Source organism: Puma concolor, chromosome E3, assembly GCF_028749965.1.
Source record: "Puma concolor isolate L17-30 chromosome E3, mPumCon1.1.hap2, whole genome shotgun sequence".
Taxonomy (NCBI): Eukaryota; Metazoa; Chordata; class Mammalia; order Carnivora; family Felidae; genus Puma; species Puma concolor.
Window position 1 is genome coordinate 7,708,599 of NC_141682.1, and position 26,605 is coordinate 7,735,203.

General features: G+C 48.1%; 3 protein-coding genes and 1 long non-coding RNA gene across 9 annotated transcripts in view; 2 read left to right on the top strand and 2 right to left on the bottom strand.

Annotated features, from left to right (window-relative positions):
* Positions 1 to 138: 138 nt before the first annotated feature.
* Positions 139 to 6,087, bottom strand: GAL3ST4 (galactose-3-O-sulfotransferase 4). Its single transcript, XM_086691935.1, has 4 exons — positions 5,964 to 6,087; positions 4,512 to 4,822; positions 4,028 to 4,331; positions 139 to 1,579 (listed from the first exon to the last, which is right to left on the bottom strand). Exons 2-4 carry the CDS (start codon positions 4,634 to 4,636, stop codon positions 545 to 547), a joined length of 1,464 nt encoding a protein of 487 aa, XP_086548061.1. The 5' UTR covers positions 4,637 to 4,822; positions 5,964 to 6,087; the 3' UTR covers positions 139 to 544.
* Positions 6,088 to 6,920: 833 nt separating this feature from the next.
* Positions 6,921 to 13,251, bottom strand: GPC2 (glypican 2). Its single transcript, XM_086691931.1, has 10 exons — positions 13,086 to 13,251; positions 12,263 to 12,421; positions 11,625 to 11,947; positions 10,728 to 10,808; positions 9,761 to 9,923; positions 9,412 to 9,542; positions 9,043 to 9,207; positions 8,799 to 8,938; positions 8,531 to 8,703; positions 6,921 to 7,526 (listed from the first exon to the last, which is right to left on the bottom strand). Exons 1-10 carry the CDS (start codon positions 13,249 to 13,251, stop codon positions 7,267 to 7,269), a joined length of 1,761 nt encoding a protein of 586 aa, XP_086548057.1. The 3' UTR covers positions 6,921 to 7,266.
* On the top strand, positions 10,421 to 14,291 carry LOC147572925 (uncharacterized). The gene is made up of 3 exons (XR_015245415.1): positions 10,421 to 12,413; positions 13,194 to 13,482; positions 13,922 to 14,291. It is a non-coding gene; the product is annotated as an uncharacterized LOC147572925 (long non-coding RNA).
* Positions 14,292 to 14,797: 506 nt separating this feature from the next.
* STAG3 (STAG3 cohesin complex component) overlaps positions 14,798 to 26,605 on the top strand; it is a 29,814-nt gene continuing 18,006 nt past the window's right edge. For 3 of the 6 annotated variants that reach the window (XM_086691928.1, XM_025923176.2, XM_086691927.1), the window contains exons 1-8: positions 14,799 to 14,975; positions 16,320 to 16,422; positions 16,814 to 16,930; positions 20,997 to 21,093; positions 22,059 to 22,135; positions 22,434 to 22,638; positions 23,151 to 23,302; positions 26,221 to 26,294. In XM_086691928.1, the coding sequence (XP_086548054.1) occupies positions 14,824 to 14,975; positions 16,320 to 16,422; positions 16,814 to 16,930; positions 20,997 to 21,093; positions 22,059 to 22,135; positions 22,434 to 22,638; positions 23,151 to 23,302; positions 26,221 to 26,294 (977 nt within the window). In that variant the 5' untranslated portion in view covers positions 14,799 to 14,823. Of the gene's footprint in view, positions 14,976 to 15,432; positions 16,423 to 16,813; positions 16,931 to 20,996; positions 21,094 to 22,058; positions 22,136 to 22,433; positions 22,639 to 23,150; positions 23,303 to 26,220; positions 26,295 to 26,605 lie in introns of all 6 variants that reach the window. The other 3 variants (XM_086691926.1, XM_086691930.1, XM_086691929.1) reach the window with 3 other exon arrangements.

The following is a 26,605-nucleotide window of genomic DNA, read 5'->3' on the forward strand; positions in this document are numbered from 1 at the left end:
TTAGGCTGCAGTAAGAAGGCTTTAGGGGAGACAAGACAGGTTTCTTAGAGAAGAAATATTAAAAGGACCCCCTGCAACTCCGCTTCTCCCGGGAAGATGGAACATCCCGCCCCCTTTCCACCCTACATAATGCAAGTCAAAGGTTCAAATTATTTATTCATTCACAAACATTTCACAGTTAAATGAGCATAGTCTGGAACCAAATAATTCATAGAGAAATGGACGCATTATTCCAACCCACAAGTTCCAAGTTATTTCTGGCTTACTCCATGATTTGCTCCTTCAGGGGACTTTTGAGAGTGCAATGGGGACCTGCCAGGGGTTTGGAAAGGGGAAGGGGCAAAGTTGGGGGGAGGGGTACTGCTGGAATTCCTCCACACAGGCCGGAGGACTTGGTGCCCACATCTGTGCAAAGTTCCACTCATCGTCTAGGGCACAAACATGCTTTCAGAGGGAAACAGAAACGGCATCTGGCTGCCCCATACTCATCATGTTTGCCCTTGTGGCTTAGCTGCTTTTAAGCTAAAACTTAGTAGTCTAATGGCTACGGGGAGAGTAGCCTTGAAGTCTTAAGGGGCAGAGAGACTGTTGAGGGAAATTGCTTGGCATCTAGCTTGTCCTTGTACTGTAGCTCAGGGGTAGCCAGGCGCTCACACTCCTCCTGGTCTGGGAGGCTCAGTCCACTCCGAAGTACATAGCCCAAAACCTTACCGGACCCAAACTGGAAAGGTCGGAATCGACGGTCAGTGATATATTTGGGGTCTAAAGCCTCACCCCCCACTAGACAATGTTTAGCCAGGGCCTCTCGGCGAGCCCGGAGCTCGGCCACAGCACTCTCCAGCCGGCTCTGGCCGTATTGATTGATCCGTGCCCACAGACTGTGGTTGAAATGAACGTAGAGAGCCCAGTCCAGGTGGTTCCAGGCTCGGGCCCGTGCAGTCAGCTGCCTGTCCTCAGCAGTCAGTCCACCACTGCTGACCGCGCTTCTGCCCTGCTCACCTCCAGCCTGGGCATTGTGCATGAAGCCCACCACATCATCTAGACCCCAGCACAGGGCATCTGCCAGTAGAACCAGTGACTCATCAAAGTACTCGGCCACCAAGACCAGGTCAAAGACAGAGTCCAGCCAGGCCAGACTCCACTGGATGAAGGATGAAGACCCCAAATCCAAAGAGGCATGGCTGGATGTCTGGCTGTGACCACCAGCAACTGTAGGAGCAGGATGGAGGAGAGCACTGGGATCCAGGGTATAGTGGGCTCTCAGGCCAGCACCAGAAGGCAAAACATTCAGCTGTGGGGATTTGGGGTCTCTAGGGGGATGAGGATTCCCTCTCTTGGTCTTCATCTCTGGGGGGAAGGGGAGGCCAAAGTCAAACCAGAGTAAGTTGCGTGCATAGTGGTCCCCACGGGCTCCAGGCCGGTAGAAGGCTCGAGGATTGGCCAGGAAGGCAGCCAATGATGGTGCCTTGCGGAAGGCTGATGAGGTGGATTTATAGTAGGAGAAAGCAGAGCGGGCCAGAGCTGCTGGGTCTCGGACAATGGAAAAGATGAAGCTGTCAGAGGGCATGACCTGGAGTACCTGTGGAGGAGAGAAAACAGGCATAGGGAGAAAGAAGTGGACCAGGAAGAAACTAAGAGCATGCCCATTGCTGGCTGATTCCCTAGACTCCTCAAACCACCTTCTTAAAGCTCTGCTGGGAACCCCTATCTTCCTTCACTAACTGACAAATCTTGGGCAAGTTACTTAACATTTCTAAGACTCAATTTGCTCATCTGCAAAATGGGGATAATCACACCTTACCAAATGATTATGGAGGTACAGGAGATAAGGATATGAAGGAACCTGGAACGCGTGAAGCTCCTTGAGAACATTAATTTCCTTGGGATTTTTTGTGTGGCTTTGGTCAGAACCAAATCTCTAAGAATCAAACTTCGTGTTCACTTCTCCAACAAAAACCTATTAAGTGCCTACCCTGGGACTCTTGGTCACAGTTCCAAGAAAGGAACTGGCCTCAGGCCTCTTCCCAGAGTACCAGTGGGTCACTGGCAGCAAAAAGGGAGGAAAGGGGCCAACCATAATGCTGTCTCAAGTATAGGCATCAGGTGGGCAGGCCAACCCCAGGATGGCCGAAAGACAGGGTATTTCTGGGGCTCCTAGGCATCTAGGAAAGTAAAGGACACCCCTGGACTGGACACTGGGGAGCTATGGACACTTGGTAGGCTGCTACCCTGAAGCCTGGGACATGTGACTCAACTTCTCAGCAAGAAGGGAGGTGAGACTTGGGCTGAGCCACTCCCTAGCATGGTCCTACAGGCACATACACATCAGAACCCAGCTCCTGGGCTCCCTGAAGGGTTTCTGCCTCTGAATACGGCTTATCACTGAACCTAACACCCCTCACAACAACCTCCAATCTGCTCTGCTAATGTGGGCATGCCCACAGAGCACCGCCTGTGAACTGAGTGTCTCTTTGAAGGCAGAGGAGAGCAGTGCAAAGAACAGTCTGTGGCATCAGGTGAACCTGGAATAAATCCCAATTCAGCCATTTACCAGTTGTGTAACTTTAGGCAGGTTATTGAGCTTCTCAGAGCCATCATTCCTGCATCTCAAATCTGGGTTAACGCTTACCTTGAATGTGGGAGCGCATGGTACTCAATGAATGGTAATGACAATGAAGATCAAAAACCAGAGAAGCCTGCCTGAAAGCTCATTGTCATCATGTCACTCCCAGCAGTGACCCCCCCCCCCCCAATGCCTTTTAGGTCCCAAACATACTCCTCAGCTGCTTTCTCCAGCTCTGGCTTCATGGGAGCATCTGGGGTTCTGCCACCTACACACATTTCCCCTGTTACACACGTGCCACCACCACCACCACCACAGCTTTGCTGGTTCTGCTTCCTCTAAAATACCTGATATTTAAGGGGCACCTGGGTGGCTCAGTCAGTTAAGCGTCCGACTTTGGCTCACGTTATGATTTCGCAGTTCATGAGTTTGAGCCCTGCGTTGGGTTCTGTTCTGAAAGCTCAGAGCCTGGAGCCTGCTTTGGGTTCTGTGTCTCCCTCTCTCTCTCTCCGCCCCTCCCCTGCTCACACTCTGTCTCTCTCTCTCTCAAAAATGAATAAACTTAAAAAAAATTTTTTTTCTAAATACCTGATATTCTTACTACAAAGTTCTGTCAAACCTTTCCTTAAAACTCACTTCAACAGAAAGCTCCACCTCTTTTGCTGAATCTTCTCCCCATAGTTCCAAATACAAACACACATATGCATGCACACATGCCAGGGAAGGCGCTTTGACTTTGGAGCAGACGAGCCCAAGTTCAGATCCTAGCTCTGCTGCTTTCTATGAAGGAGGCCAGTCACTTAGGCTCTCTGAAACTTGCCCTCTTCATCTGTGTAATGGGGACACTTATAATGCCTTTCTGGCGAGGTGATGGTGAGGTAAGAATCCAGCACTCAGTAAGTATTCGGTAAAAGTTCCTTCCCTGTATGTTGTCATTTGCACATTGATTTTGTGTGTCTGAGAGCTCTCGGGTTCCTGTGTATGTATGGATGAGCTCGTGAGTGCACGCACGTACCTTCCCCTTTAGAACTGGGGAGGAGGGGGTCAGGACCGGGCTAGGGCTTGGCATGGAGCTGATTCTCAATATCTGGCAGAGGAAGGTAGTCAGAAGGCAGTGGCTGAGCAGGGGCCCTGGTAGTGTTAATAGAAAGGGCCAAGAAGAGCAAGAAGCCCCTGGAGGGAGAGTCTGGGGGGTCAGAGTTGTCAGGGCACTGATACCAGTGGGGTAAACTGGCCAAGGAAAGAGACCAGAAAGCTCCAGGTGTGAGAAAGCAGGACTTTGGCTACCAGAAACTACTAGGCAAGAGACAGCTGAGGAGAGGGGAATAGGAATCACTGTGACCCCCATGCCCAACTTTTGGGTGAGGACCAACTTTTGCCTGGGGCCTCCTCCCCTGGTGGTCTTGACCACAGGCCTGAGACCATCTCTCTCCAGTCCCACCCACCCCCTTCTATGCCCCTCACCTCTTTCAGGTTGAACCTCATGTGATGACAGAGGATGTGGAAGGGGGACTTGGTGCCTCCACCCTGAGGGCGGTAGCCTTTGACCCGAGAGGCCTGGAAAAGCCTTGGGTAGCCGAACTGGTAGCGGGCAGGGAGGGCAAAGCGCAGCCCGTGTCGGTCCCCGTAGCGATGAAGCAGGTTCAGCACAGAGCTGCTCCCAGATTTGTGCGTCTTCAGGAACACAAGTCGCTGCCGGGGTGGGCAGGATGAAACAGCTGATCCCAGGGATGGGGCCAAGGGCTGTCGGAGTTGCAGGCCTGGTAGCCTGGGGAGAGATGGGAGGGGAATTTTCCTGTCCCTCACCAGCAGGTGAGTGGGCATCTTGTGGAGCAAAGACAGAGGACATGGAACCTTCTCTGAGCCACCAAGAGTCACAGCCCTAGGTGGCATGGGGAGGAGCAAATAGGGGACATCTATCAGGCATTGGGACAAGATGGGAACTCACCTCTTCTGGAAGGGGCCCCCCCAGAGCTGGAGGGCAAATCCGATGGTCATGAAGACTCCCAGAGCCAACCCCAGGCTCCGAGGCCCCCAGAGGCGCATGGTCCTGGTAGGAGACAGAGGGCCCATGTGGCAGGTAAGGGTGATGCTATCGAGGGACAGGGCAAGGGCCAGGCACAGAGGCAGAGACAGCTTGAGACAGCCGTGCAGCCGTGGAAGGCGCTGGTTGGAGATCGGGGGGTCATTCCCCAGGCCTGCTCGCAGCCCTGGTTGAGTCTGCCCCCTGAGTTAGCAGATTTTTGCCTCTGTCAGCGTCTAGAAGGGAAATGAGGGGGAAAGGAGGGGAGTCTAAGGAGAGGGTAAAGCCTTCTCTCCTGCTGCTACAGCTCATACCAGGAGTGGGAGCCTGCGGGGAGGGGCGTGTGCTCTCTACACCCAGATCTCCCAGGTGGCCCACAAGTACTCCTCTGCCATCAGTCTCCAGTTTCCCCAGACCCCCACCTGCAGTTCTCCCTGAGCCTCAGGGATTCAGAGGGGAGGGGAGAAAGACCAATCTGCTCATGTGACAGTGAGATGGACATCGGCCGGACGCCCGGCTTCCTCGTGAGTTCCTCTGCCTGTGACAGATGGGGATGAAGAGCCCCATTCTGAGGCCAAGAAGGCAGCCATAAGGAGGGAATGAGGGTCAGACAGGTACAGGGTGCTGAACCCAGGGAGGTCAAACTATAGGAGCAACTTTGTCACGAGTAGGAGTTAAAACTCGGGCATTTCTTTTCTCTTCTGAAACGTTCTCAGCATAAGGCAGACCCCAGTGTATGAAAAGCTGGGGGAGACGGGTGACTTATGAAGGTCAGATCCCCGGACCCCCCCAACACCCCTGTGCCCGCTTTCCAATCCCCTCTGCACCTAGAGAAGATGGAGAGGGTGGAGCTGGAAAGAGAGAGAAAAAAACTCTGCGACATAAGGATACTGAAAGATACAAACATCGAGCTTCTGAGTTCCTCCCCGAAGGCCCCAGCTTCCTAATCAACTGGGAGTCTGGACCCACCCCTTCAGATTACAGCCACAACCAAGGGCCACAGCCCTTCCCGACAACCCCTTTCTGGGACAAGCTAGGAGTGACCCCAGGTAAGGAGAACCCACACTTGCTACCTAGAGACCCGCCCCCTCTGGCATCACCCCCTAATTCCCTCCCCCAACACAGCCCCCAGGATCCAGCACCGCACCGGACTCCCTCCAGTGTCCTGATTTCTTCTATTCCTTCCATCCATCTCTGTCTCCTCCCATTACCCCCATTTCAGCCCTGTGTCCCCTCCAGCTTTGGTGACCGCTCAGTCAGTCGCCAGCCCTTTGTTGGCCCCCTCCGAGGTTCTCTCTGTGACCCCCCCCAGGTCTCCCCCCATAAATTCGAGAGTCCCTCCACTGGCTGCGGCCTCGGCTTCACTTGCCCACTCACCAGGCCACCTGAAGAGCAGCAGGGAGATCGGGGTCTGGCCCTCCCGCACGCCCCAGCCACCGCCCGGCTCCTCGCTGTGCTCAACTTTCCCCACAAACTTGCTCCGCGCCCAGGCTCCTCCCCCTCCCTCCCTTTGTCCCGCCAGTCCCTGCAGCTGCTCGGTCTTTAATTGTGTCTCTGGCTCTCTCTCTCACGGCATCTTTCCTTCTCCGTCAGGGCACCCAGCCCGCCCTTGGAAGACAGCACTTCTACCCTCCTTTCACGCTTAGGAATCAATTCTACCTTTTCCTTTTTGCTTTCTTCAGAACAAAAGACTCATTCAGGCAACAGAAAGAAAGAAAGAAAAAGAAAATAACAGACGAGTTGAAAGCGGACATTGTCAAGGACATGACAAGGTAGCCCCAGGCTGACACAGAGAATAGGGGCCCCCACCCTGAAGGCAAGGGGCAGTCTTGTGATATTAATGATGCCTCAGGTTCAGAAAGAATTTTGCCAGTCCCTACAATTCTCCCCATTTTACAGATGAAGGTGCCCAGACCCAGAGGGTAGACAACTTGCCCAAAGTGAATGACAGGGGGCAGGTTCCAAGAGAGGCCAGAAGCCTCTGCCAGGAGCCTGGGCTCAGGGAGGGATGTTAGAAGTACAAGGCAAACACAGGGTCCAATAAATTAGCTGTTTATTTGCAGAATAAACACTGAATCAAACACTGAAACATGAAATGGTGAAGCTTGTGAAGGATGTGGATGGCAGAGGTCATGAGAACAGCCCTTTTTCAAAAAATTTTTGGTATTGTAGTTTAAGAAATTGATAACTGAGAAAACTCCATAGAAACCAGGCCCACAGATCCTGACATCCTATTCACACACCCCAGTCCCCTGCCCTGCACCCCACCAGCACCCAGCTTGGTCCCTTTGAGACAGAGTGCCCCACCCCTCCCCACTTCCAACTTCCTTCAAACCCCACCCCCAACTGCAACTCTAAAACTCCTCCCCTTTTCTTTGTTGGGGCTGACAACTTGCCCAACATAGAGGTGTGCTTGGAAAGCACACACCTTCTACCTAAATAAATACCCCCAGCCCCTCCTCCCCAGATTGTAAATGAAAAAATAAATATTATGAACACCCACCCACCCCCAACCCACCAATGGTAATCTCCTGGATTTGGGGCCCCAGCCATTCACCCAAAAAGTCCCTTTCTCTACCTCTCTGCATCCCCCTTCGACTCCTTCCCAGACCCAGCTGAGGGAGAGGGGGAGGAGGGGAAGGGCCATGAACCCTTCTGATGCTAGGGCACCCTTCCCCTGTTATCTTGGTCCAAGCAGGGCCAGGGCTGAGAGGAAGAGAATGAGGATGGGTTGGGTGTGAAAACCAACAGATGTCCCCCCAGTCCTGCTCCTGCCCTGGTTGTGGCGGACAAGGACACCTCCTCCTTTGCCCCCAGAAGTGTCCCTTCGAGGAGGGCGAGGCAGCCGGGCTGGGGGGGCCACAGCTGCTGCCCCAGCCATCCAGTCATCTGCATAGTGCTGTCCCTCTCCAGAACCGCTGGCGTCCTCCTCCTCCTCATCTGCAGGAGGGAGAGGATCAGAAACAGGGTTGGAAAAGACATAATGGGAGACAGAGGAGAGAGAGAGACATGTAAACGGGGAGGAAGAGAATTTGAGATTAAAAAAAAGAAAAGGGGTGCCTGGGTGGCTTAGTCAGTTAGGCATCTGACTTTGGTTCAGGTCATGATCTTGCAGTTCATGAGTTCAAGCCCTGCATGGGGCTCTGCACTGACAGCTTAGAGCCTGGACTCTCCTTCAGATTCTGTGTCTCCCTCTCTCTTTGCCCCTCCCCTGCTCATGCTCTGTCTTTCAAAAACCAATAAACATTACCAAAAAAAAAAAAAAAAAAAAAAAAAACCACACACACACACACACAGAAAGGAGAGACAGGGAAGAGAGAGACACAGATAGATGGAAGTTGGGAGGTGAGAGAAAGTTAGTGACAGGAAGGCAAGGAGAGAGATCAGACAGACTTGGGAATGAGAGACAATGAGACAGACACAGAACAGAGAGATGGAGAGAAGATAAACAGAAAAGACAAAATAGACACGCACAGAAGCAGCTGGCAGACAGAAAGACGGGTGTTGGAAGAGAGAAGATGAAAGACAGAGACAAACAGTAGTAGAGAAAAAAATGAACGTCTGTCCGTGCGTTTCTTCTCTGGCAAACTCTACCTTGGGAGTCTGCTCAGTGGCTTCCCACCTGGCTTCCCTGCCCTCCCCAACGATCCACAGCCTTTTGCTTACTCTAAGAGGTTTCCCGCTATTCTGTAGGAATGCTTTGGTGTCTCCCCACTGGACCGTGAATTTAAGGATGGAGAGCCTGTCATCAGTCTTCTAACCCCTCACCTTTGAGGTAAGCGTTCAGTACACGCGTGTTCAAAGGAGTGAGAGAATGAGTAACTGAGTAGAGACCGGGGGGCGGGGGGGGGGGGGGGGAGGGGTTCAGAAAGCAGTGGGCGGGCCCAGACCCGAGCGCTGGAAGTGGAGCTTCGAGAGGCTCTCGGGGAACCCGGGGCTCTCACCCCAGTCCTCCAGTTCCATGTCACGTCCCAGGGCGGCCGCCCTCATCCTGGTCGTGGCTAACCGGAGCTGCAGCCGCCGCCTGCGTGTCTGGACGTCAGATCTCAAGGATTCACGGTCCAGCTCTGGGTTTTCGAGCTGCTCCAGGGAACTTGCGACCACAGGCGACAAATACCTGCCGGCAGAGCAGCCCCGAAGGCTCCCAGGCTCCCGCCAAGCCCGCCCCGCCCCGGAGTCGCGTCCCACCCGCCAGCTGCCGCCCGGTCTCACCGGCCCCGCCCAGCTCCTGTCCAGCAGGGCGCCGCCTCCTGCGAGATGTCCGCCGCCATGCGGGGGTTCGCGCACACCGTCAGGGCCAGCCCGGCCCAGAAGCCCCTCACCCGGCCCAGCCGATCGCGGAGTTCCCACACCTGGGCCAGCAGAGAGAGAGGCTGGGCTGGAGCGCACGCCCCCCACTACCCACCCAGCCTGGCTGCCCCGTCCCTCCCCCGCCCCTCCCCCGCGCCCCACTCACCAGGCGGTTCAGGCTGGTGCCTGCGGCCGTCGTGGGCCTCTCCTCCTCCGTCCCCGCCGCCCCCGCCGCCGCCGGGGTCCAGAGGCGGCTCACCTCCTCCCGGGGGGCTGGGGCTCGGCGGGCGCGGGACGGTGCCCTTTGGGGATTCCCGCATTCCCGAAACACCTACCGCCCAGGGAAGAGACCCCCTCCCAGTCATCCTGCGGTGAAAGCCACACAGTGTCCCCACTCCCAACACCCCCAGTATCCCTGATACCCCACACTGTCGCCCCACTCCAGGCCCTCACCTCCTGTGTTCTAGCTGACACACCCACACTGTCTTCCCCCTGTCCTCAGTTTGAACTCCCACCTTTCTCACAGCCCCTGTACCTGGGCTGACACCACTGCACTGTTTTCCTGCAGATACACCAAACCCTCTGAGATCTTCACCCCAATGGACTGGGCTGCCAGTTCAAAAGAAAAAGGGCCCTGGAGCTTCTCGGCCAGGAACAGGAGACCATCTTGAAGGAGGGGAAGACAGAGAAAGGGTGCTATGAGGGACTAGATGTCCCCACAAATCCTCCCGACCTGGGTCTTGGAGGGAAGCAGCAAGGTGTTGGAGAGGGCAAACTTACATGAAAGTTTCTTCACTCAATAGGGTTTAAAACTCCCTCCCCAGTCCACCCGGAAAGCATCCAGAACACAAACAGCCCTCCCAGACCCTCCTGAATCCCCTCACCCAGATAGGCCCCCCAGTCAGGATCCAGTCCCTGGCTGCTGAGACAGCCATGGGCCACGTTGAGGCAGAAGCCCCGGCAGGGTGGCAGCGAGGGGACACCCCGACAAAGAGGACAGCCGGTCAGACGCATCACAGCCTGCCTACAGCCTTCGGACAACGGCATCTGAGGGCAGACAGCAGGACTATGTCATTCACAAACACAGTAGCTGCACTTACACAAGTTTGGTGTTGGACAGAGCGAAATCAAATACATACTCCACCCCACCTTCCCTAGGCTCTCTGTGGAGAGCTAGATGTGAATGTCTAGGGTTGCTGACCCCATGTGGCAGCAGGTAAGACCTCAAAACTGCCAAAGATCTGATGAGAGAGGTTCCTAGGGGCCCAGGCTATAGATACCGCTTCTTGAAGGGTATGGAAATTAGAGAGACAGTGGGAAAAGGGGTCTGAGAAAAGGTTCAAAGAGAAGAGTGAGCACATTGTGGCTGGGAAGAGAGGAGACTGGGGATGCAGGAGGTAAGGCTGGGAGGTCAGGGAGAGAATGGGTGGTGAAGAGAGGGCTTTAAAGGCCAAGGCAGGAATCTGGCCTTCAGTAGCAGGGGAATGGGGAGACACTGGGCGGGGGGGGGGGGGGGGGGGGGGGGGGGGGAGTGGTAGAGGCACTACTTCAATCTCAGGCTGCTATGGAGATAAACAGACCACCAGAAGCTGGCAGGGGTGGGGTGGGGGGAGTCATCAGAGAGCAGAAGAGAGTCAGAGAATGGAAGGAGATCATGGATCATGACACAAGGGAGACTTCACTCTGGCCTCCCCCCCCTCCTGATTTACCCTGGATCCCAGGGCCTTGGGGCTGATATGGGAAGGCCCCATACCTCTCCAGTCAAGCTGTCACTTGACTCTTTCTCATAGGGCTTCTCTTACTTCTGCCTCTCCCTCTCTAGGCCCTGCCCACACTCAGGTCCCCTCTAACCTTAAGTGTTTCGCTGACCACATCTCTTCCGGTTTCCAGGCCCTGGATAAAGGCCCGGGCAGCCACCAGGGCCCGGGTTATCTGGGGTAGGGGAAAGAAGGTGAGAGAAACCACAGGGTCAGTCATGATTCAGGCAAGACAGGGACCAAGAGACTGAACCAAGGGCACAAGCACTGGGGGGCCAGGTTTGTGGAGTTACGTTGGGGTAGTTAGGAGTGTCAGGTGGTACAGGGAAGCAGGTTCAAAGGAATTGCAGTCTAGAAGGATAAAGGGGAACTGGTCTTAGGAAAAGACAGAGAGATCGTGTTTTACAGGGCTTGGAAATAGAGAAACGATGTATCAGAGCAAACAATAAACTGAAAGCCAGAAGATCTGGGTATGAGACACAGCTCTACCACTGGCTCTGAGACCTTAACTTCTGGGAGGCTCAGTTTTCTTACCCATAAAATAGGGATAATACTTTCTACCTCCAAGGGTTATGACAATTAAATGAGATACTACAGATGAAAGTCTGTCTCAACTATTAAGTGCCTAATTCATGTTTAGTTGAACCAGAGAAAGTCAAGATATTAGGACTGGGGAGCAGTTGGCAGAAAGGTGGCTAGGGGCCAAGAGCAGGTGAAAGGGTCAGGGATTTGTGTGAAATTAGGGCACCGGATGAGAGTGAGGGAATACCCAGTCAAAGGAGACCAGAGAGCATTGGGTCAGGCAGAGGGGACTGGGGCTCAAGCTAGGGGTCACCAGGTCAGAGACGTCTGCCATGCAGGATGAGGAGATCACCAGGTCAGGGGTGACTGGAGCATGAGGGGGGTGGTCACTGGGCCAGAGGTGAGTGGTGCACAGCTCAGAGGTCACCAGGTCAGAGGTGGCTGAAGCTCAAGCCTCGGGGCCTCTCACCTGCAGGCGGAGGCGGCGGGGTGCCTCCCCAAAAGGCTTCAGAGAGTCATCAGGAGAGGAGGCGAGGCGAGTGAGGCAAAACAGGTAGTCGGGGGAGAAGATGTAGTGTGGATGCAGCAGGGGGAACATTTTCTCCAGGAGCTGTGCCCAGAAATCCACCAAAGCGTCCTCTAACCCCTCACCGGACCTCTCATAGTAGTCCCGCAGCCGAGAGAACAAGCCAGTGAATACAGGGGCGTGCTGGGAATACAGGTGGCCGTAGGAGCGGTGGAAGAGCAGGGCCAGAGAGTGCTCAGATGACGAGAGCATCTCCCGAAAAACCTCTGTGGCAAATGCAGAGAAAGGGGTGTGAGTTGGGGTGAGGCCAGAGAAGGATGGAAAATTGGAAGGGCAGAGGCAGGAAGAGATGGGGATTGGAAGAAAAAAGATGAGTGCGTTAGAGTCTCAGGAACTCTCAAGAGACCTGGGCAGGCTGGGAAAGGGGTGGGGGACAGATCCTGGAGAGGAGGCTGAAGAGAGGCTAAGCCAGGGTTCGGATGCCTTAGGGATGAATTAGGGAGTGAAGACATGATGTTTGCTGGGGTCATGAGCACAGAGAGGAGGGGTGAGGCCAGGTGTGGGGACCACCAATTCCTCACCATCAAATTTTCTGTGCCGGGCAGCCAGTGTGTGAACCAGGAATGAGCCGCTCTCCTCCACCAGGCCTCTGAAGGTGGCCTCAGTCTCCCAAGTCAGCCTCTGCTCTATCTCACTGGAACAGCAGGTGTACTCCTGGGGACAGATCCGAAGGTGCTCACCTGGACAGAGGAGACATAGAAGAATGGGGTGGGGGAGAGTGCTAGCAAGAAATTCCTTCCTTCTTCCTCTGTCTGGGAGATTTTCCTTTCTCTTCTACTTGTCTGGTCTGTTTTCTATTGTCTATCCCTCAATCCCACCTATCCCCTCCTTATTGTCCCATCACCCATCCCAAGTCGACTGCCATTAGTCATGGGATCAAATAGTGATGGGCGAAATGAATGATCAGAGTGTCCTCAGGTGACCCTCCCCAACACTGCACACTTCAGGCCTCTAAGGACCTACAGGGACAGCATCGATGGAAGAATGGGATTTGGAGGGGTGGGGTTACTAGGTAAGCAAGAAAGTATTATCATAGAAGGGGCTCTTAGAAACACCGAAGGGAACAAATTTAGATGTGAAGAAACAAACACGGGGGGGGGGGTGCCAATTATTAGAAAGGTATTCCTAGTGTGAGGGTGGAGTAAGAAAGCTATTATGTGAACAAGAGGATAACTGTGATCCTAGTAAGTAAGTTCAGGAGAAGAGACATTATTGGCATGACAATGGCATGAAAAGATTATTATAACGGTCATTCTGAAAAGGAAGAGTTATTGTGAAGCGGGGGGGAGCCGCCCCCGCCCCCTCCCTCGCCCCCAATTCTTTAGTCTTCCTCATTCTCCTCACCTGAGATCACTGCGGGAGGGAGTAGGCTTAAGCTATATCCCCGAGCCCCCAGCACCTGCCGGGTCTCAGTGCAACTCCGGGTGACCTTTGCCTCACTCCCGGGTCCAGGACCAGGACCGGGACACAGAGACAGCAGCAAAAGCAGAAGAGATGGCAGAGCGAACATAGCTGCTGCAGCCCTGGTTCTGCAAAGTGTGTCCTAAGAAGGAAAGAAGAACAGCCCGAACTCGGGAATCCGGTTCTCTGCCGCGCGACCGCTCCCCCGGCCAGAAAAAGAGCGCGACCTCAGAAAACTGAACACCGCGCACGATAGCAGGACCAAGCGGCATCTGCGGAGACAATGGGAGCTGGGAGCCGGACAGGGGGCGGGGTCCGAGGCGGGGTGCCGCCAATGATGGTAAGGAGCGGGCCTCAGGGGCGGGGTCGAGGGAGAAGTTAAGCCAATGTAGTGGGGAAGCTCGTCGGGGAGGGCGGGACTCGGCGGAACTAAAGAGGCTGGTGGGGGAGGGGCGTGGCCTTTATTGGGGGCGTGGCTATCCTATTCGAAAGGCGGGGCCTGGGTGGAACCCAGCCTATGGCAGTTGAGAAGCCAGAGTGAAGGGGCTACAAGAAGTCTAGTGCGAAGCCCGACCAATGGAGGGGGAAATTGGGGGCAGCGGGGGCGGGACCGAGGTGGAGCAGGGCTAAAGCCAAGGATCAGCGCGCCTGAGTCCACGTGACGGGGCGGCACGCCAAAGAGCTCGAAAAGCTCGGGCTGCACGAGGCTGCTGGAGCAGCGTGACTGTAACGTGGTGAACACGAGCTCGCACACGCCCAAGCCTCGCGACAATTTCCAGTCCTGGGACGTGCCGTTGAGCTCGCGTCTGCGCACAACGTGTCTCGCGCCTTCCCGCGTTTTTCTGGATTCTTCCACCACCGGAAGAGAAGCAGCCGGCGCCTGTTCTGGTCGCGGGGTGAAGAACGCAGAACCCCGAGGGAGCCAAGGCTGTGATCTTTCCTCATCCCTGATCAGCCAGACGTCGCTATTCCAGGCTCAAGACAGTGAGGCTCCTCTTTGACCCAAGAATACGCCCTCTCCCCGCACTCCCGGCCCTGAGAGAGGAACCCACCCTCCCCCAAGCCTCAATGGCTTCCTCCACAGAAGCTAGGAACCCCAAGCCCCAGGCCCCAAGAGACTGACAGTCACTCCCGTCAGCGATTAGGAAGCTCCTCAGCCCACTTGCCCCAGGGTCAGTCAGAGATACCATCTGCTGGAAAAGTGGAGAACGAGAGTTTTCCTTTACTCCCTCAGTGTTTCTGCTCCAGTTCTAATGGTGACTGCACCCGTAAATCGTTAAGTGCTTCCCATTCCATTCTATGTGGAATCAGGTTCCAGCCTGAAAATGAAAGACTGGGGTTTTGTTTTGTTTTGTTTTGTTTTCAATTTGTACCGCTTGAGCTGGTCTCCTTTGCACCAGGCAATCTACGTTTCCGACGCGTGCAGAGAGGGGTCTGCTTTAAGCGGCTCTGGTGTGCGCATCGTGGCGGCCTTGGAGAGGATTCCAAATGCGCGGCCGTGATGTCTCTAATCCCCAGATGCCTTAGGTCAAGACGGTCATTTTTTTGTGCGCATCCACACCCCACCCCCGAGTTGCAGAGCACTTCCCTTGGAAAGGAAGGGGATGGTCAGAGCTGAGGCTGGAGACGTGGTGGGCTAGAGGCCCTTTCCTCTCCTCCTCACTTCCGCAGCTCGACCATCATGCCTACGCTGCGATCCTCCTCCTCCCCAAGCAGTGTGTCCTCCCCACTGCGGAGAGCGTCGGGAGGCGGACAGAGGGTCTTGTCTGCGTCTTCTAGTTCGTCTGTCAATATGCCCTGTGGTGACAGGGACTCGGACCAGACTGCAGAGGGGTGAGTGGAGTCGATGAGAACTTGTTGCATTGCCTGGCCTTCTCCCACAGTGGGGGCAGCTTTCAGCTCTGTCTGCCCCTCTGTGTAAACATTAAGAGATGCACTCTCAGAGCAGTGACTCTCTCCTGCTTTGCTAGCTAATTGGGTTTTTCTCCCCCCTGCCGTACATGTTGTAGACATCAAAAATAATATATCCACTTCCAAATCTATCATCCATTTGTCCAAACTTTTCTTGCATATATTTGTATGCTCAGCATGTAGAGCCTCTATTGGGAGTGGGGAGGTGGGGGAGGGAGAAGAGTTCTTTGTTTGCTCCTGACAAATAGTATATACTTGTTGGTTGGTGTGTGATCCTTTATTTGGGGATTTTATAAACAGGTTTGTCTATCCTTCTCTATTATCATTTACCAGCGTGTTTTGTGAAGGTTATAATAATATATCTTTTTTATCTTTCCAGGAATAAAATAACCTCATACAAGATCTGATTTATCTCCTGGTTATTTTTTAATTGGCTTCCTCTGACTCATTTCTATCAGTGCCACTGTTGGAGAGAAGATTATATCTATGTTATAAACTTAACTCTAGTCAATACAACTTACAAACTTTTTTCAAGGGATGAAATTTAACTCTAGGCACATATTAACATCCAAGTTATATATGAGTAATATGCGACTTACCAGGCCATGCTGATTTTTCGCCACAGCAGTGATCCCTCTGCCTGTTTAAGTGAATATCACTTGATTTTCTTATTCAGAGAGAATATTAGGAAAAGGTTGTCCTTCACCCATCTCAGTTTCTCATTTTTCATCTTCATTGCTCTCTTCAAGTGAAAGCTTTCTTTTAAGATTTTTGTCTCTACTCCCTGTAACAGTAAACACATCTCTTATTTTTTTTTTTTAAAAAGACTTTATTTCACTTTGAGAGAAAGTACACATGTGCATGAGCAGAGGAGGGGCAGAGGGAGAGGGAGAGAGAGAATCTTAGCAGGCTCCACACCCAGCATGGAGCCTGATGCAGGGCTCGATCTCACAACTGTGAGATCGTGACCTGAGCTGAAATGAAGAGTCAGTCACTTAACCGACTGAGCTACCCAGATGCCCGCTAAAGATTTTATTTTTAAGTAATCTCTACACCCAACAGGGCTTGAACCCACAACCTCAAGATCCAGAGCCACACACTCCAGTAACTGAGCCAGCCAGACACCCCAACACATCTTAAGAAAATGTGAATATATTTTTCTCACAGGGAAAGGGCTACAGTCAGAGACAAAGAAATTCTAATTCATTTACCCTTGTATATAAAGACTGGGGTGTTGTATCTAAGGAGAACCACATTCCCTCATAGGGATAGTGATTCTTTGTCAGCTGATGAAGGCAGTGACTTTGAAGACAGCCTGAGACACAGTGTGAAGAAGAGAGCAGCAAAACGACCACTCAGGACAACCCCAGTGAGTCAGTCCATTTTGTTTTGCTTTTGAATTTGGTCTGGGAAGCAGCAAAAGAAAACCTAGAAAAAGCCTCAGATGATATGTTTGATGAAAGGATAAAATTTAAACAGCATTAAGGGACAGAAATAAGAAGAGGGCAAATTTTGAAGAGAAAAGATAAGAGAAAAGGGTAGTAAGGGCATAAAGAAATAGAAATGGGCCTAAGGGACTTTTTTAAAAGAGAAGAAAATAATAAAGTTCACAATATAAGAATTAGTTATTTCAGATCTCAGTAACTCATACTCTGCTGTGAAATTGGCAGCTTAAGCCTACTTGTGTGACAATGATGAGACTAAGTGTTAATATCACGTCTACTTTTTAAGGATATTCATGATCTCTTTATACTTACTAGGTGGCCAAACATCCAAAGAAGGGGTCCCGAATGGTACGTGGTCATGGCCAGAGAGACTCAGAACCACCAACCAGTGATCTTTTCGATGCTGTGAAAGCTGCCAAAAGTGACATGCAGGTAAAACGGTGTCTCACCCTCTGTTTCATGATACTATCTCACTCTTTATAGGATAAAAAGATAAGGACAAATGTTTACAAAATTCATTTAATGTGGACACATTAGGGAATATAACCTATATCAGGAAAGAGAGATAAGACCATGGAGTGAATCCTTGGAATGATGTAAGGGAGACCTTGGATGAGAGAGAATGCACCTTTCCTAAAAGTGTCACAGAACAAGGTGGATTTTGCTTTTATTGACTGACGGAGGAGGCAGGCAGAGGCATTGGATAGTCTAGAGAGGAAATGGTATGGGTGGCAACTTGTTCACCCTTGTGACTTTTTAGCTCCACTTTAACAGTTACACCTAATCCTTTTTTCTCTCTCCACATTTCTTTTTCCATAATTTTATTGTAATTCTATTATCATCTAAAAGTGTAGAAGGCTCATGTATAATTTTAAAATTTTGAATGATCACCCAGATCTCTAGTCCCACCTCAAGAAATGAAACATTAATAGGGCCACAGTAGATCTTCTCTCCACCTGACTGGCCCCCACAGTCCCCTCACCACCCAGAGATAACCACTAGAGTAAATTTTATGTTAATCATTCCCTTGCCTTTCATTATACTTTTGTCACCAGTGAATGTGTTTTTTTTTAAATAAGTGAGCAGTTCTTTATATGTATAGTCTTCTGTGACTTATTTCGATTGTTTGAGATTTAGTCATATTGATGTGTAGTATAGGTTTTTATAGTTTCTAGAACAGTTTTAGATTTTCAAATATAGGAAGTTTTTCTATTTATATTTTTGTTACTGATTTCTAACTTTATTGCATTATAGTCAGAAAATGTGGTCTTTGAAACTTACGGAGACTAGCTTTATGACTTAGCATTTAACCCATTTCCAAAACTATTTCACCTGTGCTCACAGAAGATGTGTATTCTCCAGTTGTTGGGTAGAGTGTTCTGTAGGGTGAGATCAAAACTCCCAAATGGTACAAATGTGATACTGTTTTGATCTTTCTACTAGGTGTTAGGGTTTCCTTGTTTTTGGTCTGGTATGTCAGTTACAGAGAGATGTATTAAAACCCACAAAGATGTTCTCTTTAGTTAACTACTTTTGTATTCATGCCTATCTTTGCCTTAAGTATTTTGAGCATTTGTTGCCTAGTAAATTGAACCTTTTATTGATATTTACTGTCATTTTTTATATTTTAAGATAAACAATTGTTCTGTTTTTTTATTAACATAATCTGTACTAGCTTTATTTTTAGTTACTATTTGTCTGATACCTTTTTTATCCTTTTCCCTTCAATCTATGTATGTTTGGAGTGTGTCTCCTGCATATAGCGTATATCTAGATTATGTTATTCAATCCATTCTGCCAATCTTTCCTTTAACAAGAGAGTTTGATTCGTTTATATTTATTGGCACTATTGATACATTTGAATTTGTTTCTCCCATTTTATGTGCTTCCATTTTGTCTTAGCTTTTCTGTTTCTTTTTCTCCTTTACTTCCTTGCTTTTGGATTCTGTCTTCTATAAGGACCTATGCACACTTTAATTCTAATTGCCCCTTCCAATTTACATGCTGTCTTGTAGTGTTTTACTTGTATCTATTTCCCTTTCCAACAAATTAGACATTGCTGTTTTATAAAATGTTTGTTTGTATTTACTTGCATTTCTATCATTTTATTTATCATTCCTTCTCAAATCTTCTGTAAAAATTCATTCTCTTGCTGTTCAAAGTTTCTCTCCTTTAAAATTTCTGTTAGGTAGAGTTTATTAACTCTTTGTTGTTGTTGTTGTTGCTTGTATGAAATGTCTTTTACCCTTGTTCTTGAAAGGTTATTTTCTGGGTATAGAAGTCTAAGAGGACATTTTTCTGTTTCAGCACATTAAAAAGATTATTCCACTGCCTTCTAACTTCACTTATTGCTGGTGAAAATCAGCTGTCAGTTTAAGTTAGCACTATCTACTACAACAATTTGTAATGATGGAAATGTTGCATATCGTCATTTAGTATAGTATTCACTAGCCATATGTGGCTGTTGAGTACTTGAAATGTGACTGGTGTGACTGTGGAACTGGATTTTAATTTTCATTTGATTTAATTTTAATAGCCACATATGGCTAGGGGCTTATGGATTAGTTCAAATCTAATTTATAAGTGGTTTTGTTTGTAAGTGTTATATGCAGATACTTTGTAAGTGATCTCTTTTTGCCCTGTTTTTGAGATTTATTTTGCTTTTGTGTTCTGATGTTTTATATAATGTTTATAGGTGTAAATTTTCTTTTCATCTGTTATGTTTGAAATCTATTGGCTTCCAGGCTCTAAAGATTGGGGTCTTTCAACAACTATGGAAAATTCTTTTCAAATACTGCCTCTTCGTCATTCCATTATCTTGTTCTGAAATTCAATTAGATATTAATTAGAACTTCTCACTCTATTCTCCATGTCTCTTAATAGCTCTGTCACTGTTTCTGTTAGTCTGTCCAGGCTGCATTTTGGATACTTTCTTTGATTTAATCTTCTAGTTCACTCATCTTTTGTTTTTCTGTGTCCAATCTGCTTTTAACCCATTCATTAACCCAATCATTAAAATGGGTTTTAGGGGCGCCTGGGTGGCGCAGTCGGTTAAGCGACCGACTTCAGCCAGGTCACGATCTCGCGGTCCGGGAGTTCGAGCCCCGCGTCAGGCCCTGGGCTGATGGCTCAGAGCCTGGAGCCTGTTTCCGGTTCTGTGTCTCCCTCTCTCTGCCCCTCCCCCGTTCATGCTCTGTCTCTCTCTGTCCCAAAAATAAATAAACGTTGAAAAAAAAAAAAAAAATTTAAAATGGGTTTTAAATTTTTTTTTTCATTTTTATAGATTTTTTGGGGGGTCTTTTTTCAAAATTGATTGTTCTTTGCTTCTGGTTTAAAGCTTCACTTTTATTTTTTTATTCATAGCATAATTTATAATCTGTGATAACTTTAATGTTTGAAATCTATGAATATGATTCTGCTGTTTTTTCTGCTAATTCTTACTTTCAGTGCCTTATTTCTTTACTAAGTTTCACTTTGAGCTGCTCATTTTCTCTTGGAGTTCTATACTTTGGACTCTATATTTTGGAGTTCTATATTTTGGAATTCTTTGGGTCCTGAATTAAAGGTGTGGTTGGTTGGTTGGTTGGTTGGTTGGTTGGTTGGTTGGTTGGTTTTTAAAGGTGTGTTTTTAAGAGAGGAACCTGCTTGGCTTGGCTGTAGTTGACTGGGGACCCTCCAGAATCACTTTGAATTAAATTCTCTAATTGAGAGTATTCTGATCGTATAGGGAGTGTGGATCTAGACTGCAAATCTAGACCTGAGAGCTGACTTACGGTTATGAATTTTCAAGGGCGAGTTCTTTTTTTTCCCTCCACCCCACGTTAACGTCCTAACAAGCTGGTGTTCATGCTGTCCCCTTCTGACCTGTGGGTTTATTTTTCATTCCTGTTTTCATGCTAACATGACTTTTTTTTTTTTTTTTTAACGTTTATTTATTTTTGAGACAGAGACAGAGCATGAACAGGGGAGGGGCAGAGAGAGAGGGAGACACAGAATCTGAAACAGGCTCCAGGCTCTGAGCGGTCAGCACAGAGCCCGACGCGGGGCTCGAACTCACGGACTGTGAGATCATGACCTGAGCCGAAGTTAGACGCTTAACCGACCGAGCCACCCAGGCACCCCCATGCTAACATGACTTTTTGCAGCACCTCGCTTTATCGCAGGAGCCTCCTTTTGGACCTCTCTTCTTGGAAAGCCCAAAAGCTCGATCTCCTATGCTCTGCATTCCATGCAGCTATCTGGACAGAAAGGCATGGTTCCTGGGGTTCCATAGAACCCTCAGGGCAAGAATCAGCTTGCTTATCTCCCAGGATTGCTACCCTCACTTCATTTTGGGCCTATACGGAATTCTACCTTTCATTTCAGTTCAGCAATATGTTTTAAAAGATGTTTTTAACATTTTAATCAGAAGTTTAGCTGTTTCAGTTGGTACAATCGTACAGGATTTCCATTCTGTCATATTGCCAGAAATAGAAATCATCCACCTTTTTATTCCTAGTCTTTGGTGGATGAGTGGCTGGATAGCTACAAGCAAGACCAGGATGCAGGATTCCTGGAACTCATTAACTTTTTCATCCGATCTTGTGGATGTAAAGGTAAGGAAACTCCTACCCCTTTCTAATCCCTAGCCCTTTGCTCCTATGTTATAGAACTTTTGCTACATTTAGATGACTAGGACTCGGAATCGCCTAAATAAAGAGAGAAGGTTAAGCATATGAAAAGTTTCACTGATTTGACCACATTGTAGATTGGTAAGTAGGAAAGTGGTCCAGTTAGGGAACTATGTTGGTTTGGTTTGGAGATAAGACCCTTTGGGGAAAAGTAACTAATCACACTAATGTGAGACCAGTGATACTCACAAATGTGAAAATAGACCATTAGACATCTTTTAGTCTTCCTATCTTTAGATGAAATCATCCTTCATTATTCCCTATTTCTCAGATACTTCCTTCCATATTTCTCCACTGAAGCTGTGGATTCCCCAGATCCCCACAGGTCATGACCTAACTTATTGGGGTAAGATAATCTCAGGCAGGTTGTGTTATAAGAATCCAGAATTGGTGTGGTTTTTTTGCTTTATTTATTTTTTATTTGGGTTTAAAGAAAAAAATTGTAATGTTTATTTGTTTTTGAGAGAGAGAGAGAAACAGAGTGTGAGCAGGGGAGAGGCAAAGAGAGCCAGAGACACAGAATCCCAAGCAGGCTCCAGGCTCTGAGTTGTGAGCACAGAGCCCGACATGGGGCCCAAACTCACGAGCCATGAGATCATGACCTGAACCAAAGTTAGACACCCAACTGACTGAGCCACCCAGGTGCCCCAGGATTTTTTTTTTAAACTATTCTTTTCCATTGCTTGATTCCTTTGGGTTTTCTAGAGAGGTTGCTTTAACAGCAGATACACAGTTTGATGGCAGCAGGTTTAGGACTGGGATTTAGGTTTTCTGATTCCCCACTTATGCTCTTTTCAATATATTTCCTAGCTCATCTTCAGGTGTATGTGCAAATGGTCACAGTGTCCTGTTATTTTTCTTGTAACTACTTCACCTCCTCCATTCCTCAGGCAATGTGACCTCCGAGATGTTCAAGAAGATGTCCAACTCAGAGATCATCCGGCACCTAACAGAACAGTTTAATGAGGTGGAGGAAGACAATCAGAATTCTCTTGCCACTCTTATTTCAAAACACAAGGCCCATTATCCCCTTCTTTCTGACTGTGGGAAATAGGATAGCATTTGGAAGAAGGAGTTCAATCTCTTGGGGGCAAAAGGGACCCATAGATGTTATCTGAATATGCCTCTGAAGTTGAGAATAGCAGGAAATGAGGTATAACAGAGAAAGATTTTTACTATACTATTGGGTTTTGACATCCAAAGTCCCTATGGTTTCATAGACTTGGTAGTACTTTTTCTCATTCAGTTCATAAACCCTTCTATAGGATTCAGGAGAGTATCCCCTGACAGCACCGGGTCCATCCTGGAAGAAGTTCCAGGGCAGTTTCTGTGAATTTGTGAAAACATTGGTCTATCAGTGCCAGTATAGCCTCCTCTATGATGGCTTCCCTATGGACAACCTCATCTCCCTGCTCACTGGCCTCTCAGACTCCCAAGTCCGTGCCTTCCGTCACACTAGCACCCTGGCTGGTGAGCATTCATTTTTAGTCTATAAATGTTCTTTTGGGGATTTCCTGTGTTCTCTGGTCTCTGAATTCTTCTTAGCCTTTCAAGCCCTGGCTTCTTTTACCCTGAACTTCAACCAAGTTTCTCACTAGTAGTATTGCAAAAAAGGGTAGATTACAGTGACAGTTTCCAGTCTTAAGTTGTTTCTCATAGCTCAACAGCTGGGAACATGCTGAGGATTAAAAGAAGCCCAAAAGGGGGAGAAAAAAATGTCCAGAACAGTCTTAGGATTTTAGGGTCACCCTGCTATAGCTTTTCATTTTGAGTCCCCTTCCTTTTTCTTTCCTTCTTTTCTTTCTTTCTGTGGCAGAGGTGGCAGCAGCCATGGTGGATTACCCCCAAGTGCCCCACTCCCTGCTTCTTCCTCTTCTTCCCACTGGAACCACAAGATGCTTTTTTTTCTTCCTTTTTAAAATCTATCCTCCCTCCTCTGACCTAAGTAAAAATTCCCTTTTCTTGTTTTTCCTGGTTCAAAGCCATGAAGCTAATGACCTCCCTGGTAAGAGTTGCCCTCCAACTGAGTCTGCACAAAGACAATAATCAGCGGCAGTATGAGGCTGAACGAAATAAGGGACCAGGACATAGAGCTCCTGAGCGACTGGAGAGCCTGTTGGAGAAACGCAAAGAGGTAAAAAGTGTTCCCTGCCTCTTCTCTCTCTCTCTCTCTCTCTCTCTCTCTCTCTCTCTCTCTCTCTCTCTCTCTCTCTCTCTCAGCTTCATCCACTGTTGCTGAAGCCCGTTTTACCCCTGCCCACACACTTCTCTCTTGTAAGGCACAGGCCCCTAAGCAACCTTTTGGGTCATGAACAGTGGAGTCTGACAGTAGTCTAATAGACCCATCCTGTCAGAGGTCACTGCATGCTTATCTTGTTTCTGGGATGTGATCTCAATGAATTAGTTCTAACTCAGAGTAAATTTTAGAGTTCTTTATAATCCAACTTTTGCTTAGTTTCCATTATCTACATTCATTACCAGGAATGTTTTTAAGTGCTGTGCTTGCATCTCATGCAAGGAGTTAATTTTTGACTTTCTGGTCAACTATATAGTCTGCAGATCACCAGAGGAGTATTAAAGGCCAACCACTGATGAGGGAGGCCAACTGTTTGAGGACTGGAAAGTGACTGGCCTTTCAATCACTCCTGGACTGTCTGTTCCAATTAGCTACCAGTTCCATGGCCTTATATAACTTCCAAGCTTCCATTTCCTTTTCTTTAAAAAGGGGGATAATTCTACCTTTTTATGAAGATTAAATAGATGGTGAGTGAATAGTCTGGCACATAGTGGACACTTGCTTTATTTCCTTTTATACTTAAAGACAACTGGAGGACATAAGCCCTAACAAAATCTTTTACACTGATTAAACCCTCAAACAGCTGTGCCTGTCATGAGACACTGATTTTCCCCCTACTCTCTCTTAGTAATATCTCTTAGTATCTGAGACTCCTCCAGCATGAGGTTGGCAGGACTCCTCATGCCTAACCACAACAATTGACTGTCTTCTCACCCCTCACCAAGATTTCTTCCATGGTAAACCTTCTTTCCTTACTCTCTCTTACTATTTTCAATGTCAGTATGATCTTAAACCTTATGTGTATTAGGTCTGTCTCATATCCTATGTATAATACCGTGAATCTTTTTTTTTTTTTTTTTACTTGTCTAGGCTCTTGCTTTATCAGTCATTATTTCTCTTTTTGTTTTTAATCCCTCTCTCCCCACTGTTCTCTTCACTTAGAAATGTCTGTAGGCCTTTGAATCTTCCCTTTACTCTTCCTCTCTATGAACTACTCCATTTCTATCCTTCCTTTTTAGTATTTTCTTACTTCCTTAATATCCAACTGAATCCATTTTTTACTACCTAGCTTCTATCCCCATTTTTCTTTGAAATTATTCTTTCCAAACCAGTGACTTTTTTTTTAATTTTTTTTAACGTTTATTTATTTTTGAGACAGAGAGAGACAGAGCATGAATGGGGGAGGGACAGAGAGAGAGGGAGACACAGAATCAGAAGCAGGCTCCAGGCTCTGAGTCATTAGCCCAGAGCCCGACGCAGGGCTTAAACTCACAGACCGCGAGATCGTGACCTGAGCTGAAGTCGGACGCTTAACCGACTGAGCCACCCAGGCGCCCCAACCAGTGACTTTTTAATCCCTATAGTCAGTGGTCTTTTCTTAATTTCCTTTTTCCAAACTTCTATAGAAATTGGTACTGATGACAACTTTTCCTCCTTCTGTCCCTCTCTCTCTTTCCTTTTCTTTTCAATATGAAATTTCCCAAACATTCTGAGAGAGACATTGGCAGAGTGAACATCATATACAAATTATCTGGATTTAACAACTAATATTTCATTATATTTGTTTCTTCTAATTTTTTGTTATTTAAATTTTTTAAATGTTTATTTTTGAGAGAGAGAGAGAGAGAGAGCGAGAGCGAGAATGAGTGGGGGAGGGGCAGAGAGAGAGCGAGACACAGAATCCGAAGCAGGCTCCAGGCTCTGAGCTGTCAGCACATAGCCTGAAGCAGAGCTCAAACCCATGAACCGCAAGTTCATGACCTGAGCTGAAGTCAGACACTTAACTGACTGAGCCACCCAGGTGCCCCAATTATTTTGTTATTTTATAGTAAATCATATATATACTGGTATTTCTATCTAAAGACTTAAATATGTTCTCTGAAAATTATTTTAAAACTTATCATCCAAGAAAATTATTCCTGCATTAACTCAATACCATTTTCACATTCAAAAATATTAATTATTCCTTAATATTTTGTAATTCCAATTCATATTTAAATTTCCCTGTGTATCCCCAAAATGGCTTTTATATCTGATTAATTCCAACCAGGATCTAATTAAGGATTATGATGCATTGCATTTGTTGTATTTCTTAAGCCTCTTTTAACCTCTGCCTCTCCCATTCCCCCCCCCCCCCAATATATTGATTTATTGAAGAGGTAGGGTCAGTTGTGTTCCCTTATAATTCTGCTTCCTTGATATCTATTCATCTAATCCAGGGTTTCTCACCAATGGCACTGTTGACCTGGGGCCTGTCTTGGCATTGCAGAATATTTAACAGCATCCCTGGACTCTATCCACTAGATGGCAGTAGTACCCCCTCCCATTAGTGACCACCAAAAATGTTTTCAGAAGTTGCTAAATGTCCCTTGAGGGGCCCTGGTTGAGGACCATTGGTCTAATCTCTTCCTTTTCTTCTTCTGCTAGGTTTTCTATTTCTATCAAATAAACTGCATTTATTTAAAAATTCATGTTCTCAATTGTAAGTCAAAAAACCTGTGTAACTACCAGCTAGTGCCTCTGAATAGCCAAAAATAACCAGACCCAGAGGTGATATTATTTTTTCCAAACACAAAGAATCCTCTGAGTCGGTGGTTGACTCTACAGCTTCTTCCAGAATTAGAAGGTTGAAAAGAAACCTAAGATATCAGGGGTTCAGATTATGTCCTGTAATAAAAGGAAGTAAGCGGAAGTCATACTTTTCTGTATACTTTTGGGGCACAAGAAAGATTGACCTGTTACTCCCTGTCTTCCAGCTCCAAGAACATCAAGAGGAGATTGAAGGGATGATGAATGCGCTCTTCAGGGGGGTCTTTGTGCATCGGTACAGGTGAGTGAATGAGCTCCTCTCGTTGAAACAGCTGGTCCTTGGTTATGGAATCTGTAAACGTAGCAAGGTGTCCCTCCGTTATAACCCTGGTAATTTGGTTAGTCCTAGTGCAAATGCAGCTGGAGCAAAAACTTTGACAACAGATGTTTTAAGTTAGTAAGGTTTAGTTCACCCCCAACTCCAGGGGCTCTTGTAGCTCTTTTGGGAGAGAAAATAAGAGAATAAGGCACTGTTGAGTATTATTCTGCTCCAGCTTTGCCTAAGATCTTCCCTTCCCCATCTTCCTGGAGCTGGAGACCTGAGAAGACCGC

Coding starts and splice junctions, on each gene's coding strand:
- GPC2 (XM_086691931.1), bottom strand. CDS start 13,251: ATGTTCGCTCTGCCATCTCTTCTGCTTTTGCTGCTGTCTCTGTGTCCC. Junction 11,948..12,262: donor CCGGCACAGAAAATTTGATG/GTGAGGAATTGG, acceptor CATTTGCCACAG/AGGTTTTTCGGGAGATGCTC. Junction 9,543..9,760: donor TGACTGGGGGGCCTATCTGG/GTGAGGGGATTC, acceptor CCCTCCTTCAAG/ATGGTCTCCTGTTCCTGGCC.
- GAL3ST4 (XM_086691935.1), bottom strand. CDS start 4,636: ATGGGCCCTCTGTCTCCTACCAGGACCATGCGCCTCTGGGGGCCTCGG. Junction 4,332..4,511: donor GGGGGCCCCTTCCAGAAGAG/GTGAGTTCCCAT, acceptor ATCTCTCCCCAG/GCTACCAGGCCTGCAACTCC. Junction 1,580..4,027: donor TGAGGTTCAACCTGAAAGAG/GTGAGGGGCATA, acceptor TCTCCTCCACAG/GTACTCCAGGTCATGCCCTC.